The following is a 5,221-nucleotide window of genomic DNA, read 5'->3' on the forward strand; positions in this document are numbered from 1 at the left end:
AGTGGGGATGATGAAGGTACATTGAGTTTGGCAATACGTGAGTTGTCACATATCAGTTATTTTGTAGGAAGGCGAGTGATTTCATGCGTATAAAAGGAGCTCACCTCCTTTATTTACGAAGTTTTTTTTTGTCCGTGTTTTTTCTCCACTTTTAGTTAAAAGTCAAAAAAATGTTTTTATGTAATAAACGAAAGTACATAAGAGTCAAATTAAATGGATCATAACAGTGTTAAACCACAAACAAGTTTCATATTAAGAAAACTAAGATGACAAATAAACAAAGAATCATCTGCTGAATTCAAAAGGACAAAGAAGAAAAAGCAAATTATATCACAGGACATCATATAAATTTCAATGAATTATCAAAAACTGTAGTTCAAACACTTGAAAGGAAAGTTTTAATGATGAATGATCTAACCAACAAAATTTCATAAAATAATATCATTGACCAATTAAAGGTGTAAGAATAACTCGAATAACCCGACAACCTCGACCGAACCCATATTATATGGATTGGGTTGAAAACTTTGGTTTTTTCGAGTTGGGTTGGGTCTCAGGTTAGGGTTGAAGAATTCATGTCAACCAAACCCAACCCGAATTACTAATATATATATTTATTTATATTTATATTATAGATATTTTATTGTTTATTTAATATTTATAGATAATGTTTGAAATGTTAACTTTTATGATGTTTGAAACTTTGAATTTATGAATGTTTGAATTTTTGGATGTGAGTATTTATCGACGTCGTACAACCGTACAAACATTACGAATGAAAAAATATAATACAATCCGATAACCCAACCCAACTCATATTTTAAGAGTTGTATTAGGTTGAAAATATAATCTGGGTTATTCAGGTTGTCAACCCAACCAACCCAAAAATATGGGTTGGGTTGGAAATGTCCCTCAATCCAATCCAATTCAACCCCAGTATTAATTTCACTTTCTTTTACAACACTATGCGAATCATCCATCATCTCCGATGAACATCTTTTGGAGAGAATCAAAACATAAGGAATCTAACCTATAAATAGAACAGTAAAATGGATTTGGTAGCTCAAGTCCATTCAATATCTTGATGCTTCTCATACTTTGGTTTGTACAGAACAGATACATATTAATGAGAAACAAGATCCCTCCATCTTTATAGCCTTTGACGAATTTAAAGTAGGTACTACCAAGTGTTGTTCTTAGAAAAATCTTTTGGTAGTCCTCAATAACAAATTCTAATCTTCTCCATGAATCTTCCCTTTCACAAATTTGCATCTTCACCTAAGGAAGGAATTATTGTATAAACAGTGCCATTAAATACATCCAAAAGTCCTCTCTTTCTACCAGAAGGGAAAGGAAGAGAAATTGTTGATTCAAACTTCTCATTCTCAAGATCAAAACGATGATGACATGCTTCAATCCATCTACTATTCTTTGAAAACCAATCCAATAATACAGAGCTCCATTAAAGTTATTAACGTTACAAAGATATTCTAGCTACAACACTATGGAGTAGATTACGATTGTATTTAACTCAAATATCCTTTCCTTATTTGGTCATCTCTTTGTGTATAAATGTACATGTATTCTGTGATTATATTGAAGAAATATACGGTAGAAATTCAATAAAAGTTACATGGTATCAGAGCTCTAATTTTTCTGTCGTCGCCCTCTGCCCATCCGTCATCCGACAACCATCCACCATCCACGGCAATCTTTGACGCTCTAATCTTCATTCAGTCGTCACCTCTTACTCACGCACTTCACAGATCGGTAGCTCTACTGTACCACCACCGCCCCTCTCTAAAATCACCCAGATTTGTTTACTCTGTCACTCATCATCACAAAACTCGTCGCAAATCCACGACGACTCCGTTCTTCGTTCTTCGTTCCAGATCTTCGGCGAATCCACTGCACCTCTGTTCGTTTACAAGCCTCGGCCAGATTACCGTTCATAATACATATCTCTATAATATTCGTCGGGACCCATCCGCAAGCACCTACAATACCCATCGACCCTCCGTTTGAAAGCATCAGTCCAGGCACCGAGTTTCCCTTCCAATCCGTCCATAACACAGATCAATCATTCACAATCCGTAATATTGCTCGTTCGTCGCCATAATATTTGCAATACCGAATTTACTAACAGTCTGCCGCCTTCGCCCAATCTTACGCAAGTATCCGCCATCACTGTCTCCTCCACTAGATCCGCAATCCGCCGCCACCATTTGACATCGTAGCTCCGCCTTCTTTGAAAACAGATCGAAGTCCCATTGCCATAGAGAAAAGTGATATTGCTCATTTGGGTCACAATTAAGTAAATTAGGTTGCCAACAAGTTGCCAATACAAAGTAGAATCGTCAAGAGGAACACCATTAAAAGGAGTGAGGCACACATTTGGATCCAAAGGCGTTGAGAATGTGGCTGAATCAGTAATACCAGATCGACTGAGGAGGTTAGAAGTGTATTTTGCTTGAGATAAATAGTATCCATTAGGTGATAAGGAGGTCTCAAGACCAAGAAAATAGTTGAGATTGCCTAAGTCTTTCATCTCAAAATGCTTACCCAGGTAACATTGCAAATCAGATATGGCTTGAGGGTCATCACCTGTAAAGATCATGTCATCAACATATAGAAGAAGGAGAACAATACCATTAGACGTCTGACGTGTAAATAAGGTAGACTCATGAGAAGTGGAGGTAAACCCAAGTTGGGTAATAGTGGAACTAAATGTTGCAAACCAAGTTCGAGGAGCCTGTTTGAGATCGTAGAGAGCACAACGAATGAGACATACTTTCTGCGGTGGTGGAGTAATGCCAGATGGTGGTTTCATATAGACTTCTTCAGATAGGGTTCCATTTAGGAATGCATTTTTAACATCCATTTAAAGAAGGGGTCATTTTTTTTGCAGATGCAATGGCTAAAAGACTACGGACAGACGTCATTCGAGCTACTAAAGCAAACATTTTTTCATAATCAATGCCATATTCCTGAGAATAACCTTTAGCAACAAGTCGTGCTTTGTATCGTTCAATAGAGCCATCAGAGTGAGTTTTTATTCTAAAAATCCACTTACAGCCAATAGGTTTCTTACCAGGAGGTAAGTCAGCATAGTCTCAAGTATGGGTTTTCTCTAAGGCTTGAAGTTCATCATTCATTAATTGCTGCCACAAGGGGTTAGTACTAGCTTTCTTTTACGAAGAAGGTTCATCTAAATACATGATAGTAGAAAAACAATGGTACTCTTTGAGATGAGGAGTTTCTCTTATCCGGGTGGACTGTCGGACAGGTGCATGTTCAGGTTCCTCACAAGGGGCAGATGAAAGGTCTGGGAGTGCAGAGGTAGTGTGAGATTGAGTGAGCTCAGATGTGAGTGGAGAACAAGGTGTAGTGTTGGGTGATGAATCAAGAGTGGGGAATAGATTAGTAGAAGGATTGGTAAAGAATGAGTGAGGACTAGATAGAAAGGCATGAAATGAAGAAAGACTAGAAAACATACGATGTTTCCAAAAGGTAACATGGCGAGAAATACGTAATCATTGAGAGATAGGATCCCAACAACGAAAACCTTTATGTTTAGTGTCATAACCCAAGAAACAATATAGACGAGCACGAGGTTCAAGTTTGGTATGTTCATGAGGATGTAATAACACAAAGCATGCACAACCAAAGACTTTGAGATTAGAGTAAGAAGGAGGAGTACTGTATAGTCGTTCAAATGGGAAAATATTGTTTATGACCTGAGATGGAAGGCGATTGATGACATAAACAGAGGTGAGGGCGGCCTCACCCCAAAATTTTTTAGGACAGGAGGCAGAGAGGAGTTGAGCACGAATAGAGTCTAGAATGTGACGTTGTTTGCGTTTTGCTCGTCCATTTTGCTGGAAGGTGTGAGGACATGAGCGTTGAATCAAAGTGCGTTGTTGAGCAAGGAAGGAAAGAAAACGAGAATCTTTATATTCCATCGCATTATCGGTGCGTATAATTTTAGTTGTGCTAGAAAATTGTGTTTGAACAATATTGGCAAAATCAACATATATTTGAAATAAGAAGGAACGATTTTTAAGAAAGAAAATCCAAGTAAAACGAGAATATTCATCAATAAATAAAACAAAATATCGATAACCATTAACAGTAGTACATGAAGCAAGTCCTCAAATATCAGAGTGAATTAGGCCAAAACGTTTATCACATAAAGAAGCAGAATTAGGAAAGGACAAAGCAGGTTGTTTCGCAAGTTTGCAATTTAAACAGTCAAAAGTGCTAAACTTAGAAACATTATTCAAAATGCCAGTAGAAGCTAAACTACGGAGTTTATCAGAGGATGCATGACCTAGACGAAGATGCCACTGAAATATAGTGTTATCAGTGACTAGAGTAGAGATGGCTGGGAACACAGGAGAATGCTGGAGAGATGTGAGCTCAAATGATCGACCCATCTTCCGTCCCGTACCAATCACTTGTCCTATCTGAGAATCCTAAAACCTGACAACCAAGAGAAGACAATAGTAAGTCCAAGACCACATAATTGGCCAACAAAGGCTAGGTTGAATGTGAGATTTGGGACATGATAGGTGTTGGAAAGTTTTATGGTGGGTGTATTAACAGTGTCAATGTGAGAAATAGACATGTGATTACCATCAGCAAAGTGAACTGGAGGAAGTGATTGAACAGAAATATGAGAGGATAACAATGAAATGCCAGAAGTCATGTGATTGCAACAAGCCGAGTCAAGGAGCCAAGAGGTATCTGGGGTGACAGCAAGAGCAGTAGATTTGGAAGAGATCACCTATTTCAGTAAATCATGAAGATCAGTTAACTAAAGGCTTGAAGGTGCAGTGATGTCAGATGATGTAGTAGCAACAACAATAAATGAAGAACCAGCTTTAGGAGAAAACTTAGGTTTGTGTAAGGGACCAGGAGGGCGGGGTGGACGAGTTGGACAATGATCCAAAATGTGACCTCATTTGTGATAATACCTGCACTCAATGGTAGGACAGTTAGCAAACTTATGGCCATGAAGTTTGTAATTTTTGCAGAAACTAGTTACATTAGCCTGTCGGAGATGAGTAGTGTCGAGAGCGACGTTAGAGGACAAAGAGAAGACAATGCTAACTCTTTTCTCCTTAAATAAGATTTCCTGAATATCAGCGTCAAGAGATGGCAGAGGGTTGCGATGTAACAGAGCAGCACGAACGGATTCATATTTTGGTCGGAGACCCAT

The 5,221-nt window shown here is 38.2% G+C and overlaps 1 protein-coding gene across 1 annotated transcript; it reads right to left on the minus strand.

Annotated features, from left to right (window-relative positions):
• Positions 1 to 4,151: 4,151 nt before the first annotated feature.
• Positions 4,152 to 5,221, minus strand: LOC103494348 (uncharacterized). The gene is made up of 3 exons (XM_008455477.1): positions 5,048 to 5,221; positions 4,604 to 4,786; positions 4,152 to 4,475 (listed from the first exon to the last, which is right to left on the minus strand). Exons 1-3 carry the CDS (start codon positions 5,219 to 5,221, stop codon positions 4,152 to 4,154), a joined length of 681 nt encoding a protein of 226 aa, XP_008453699.1.

The sequence above is a fragment of the Cucumis melo genome, chromosome 2 (assembly GCF_025177605.1).
Source record: "Cucumis melo cultivar AY chromosome 2, USDA_Cmelo_AY_1.0, whole genome shotgun sequence".
Classification (NCBI taxonomy): Eukaryota; Viridiplantae; Streptophyta; class Magnoliopsida; order Cucurbitales; family Cucurbitaceae; genus Cucumis; species Cucumis melo.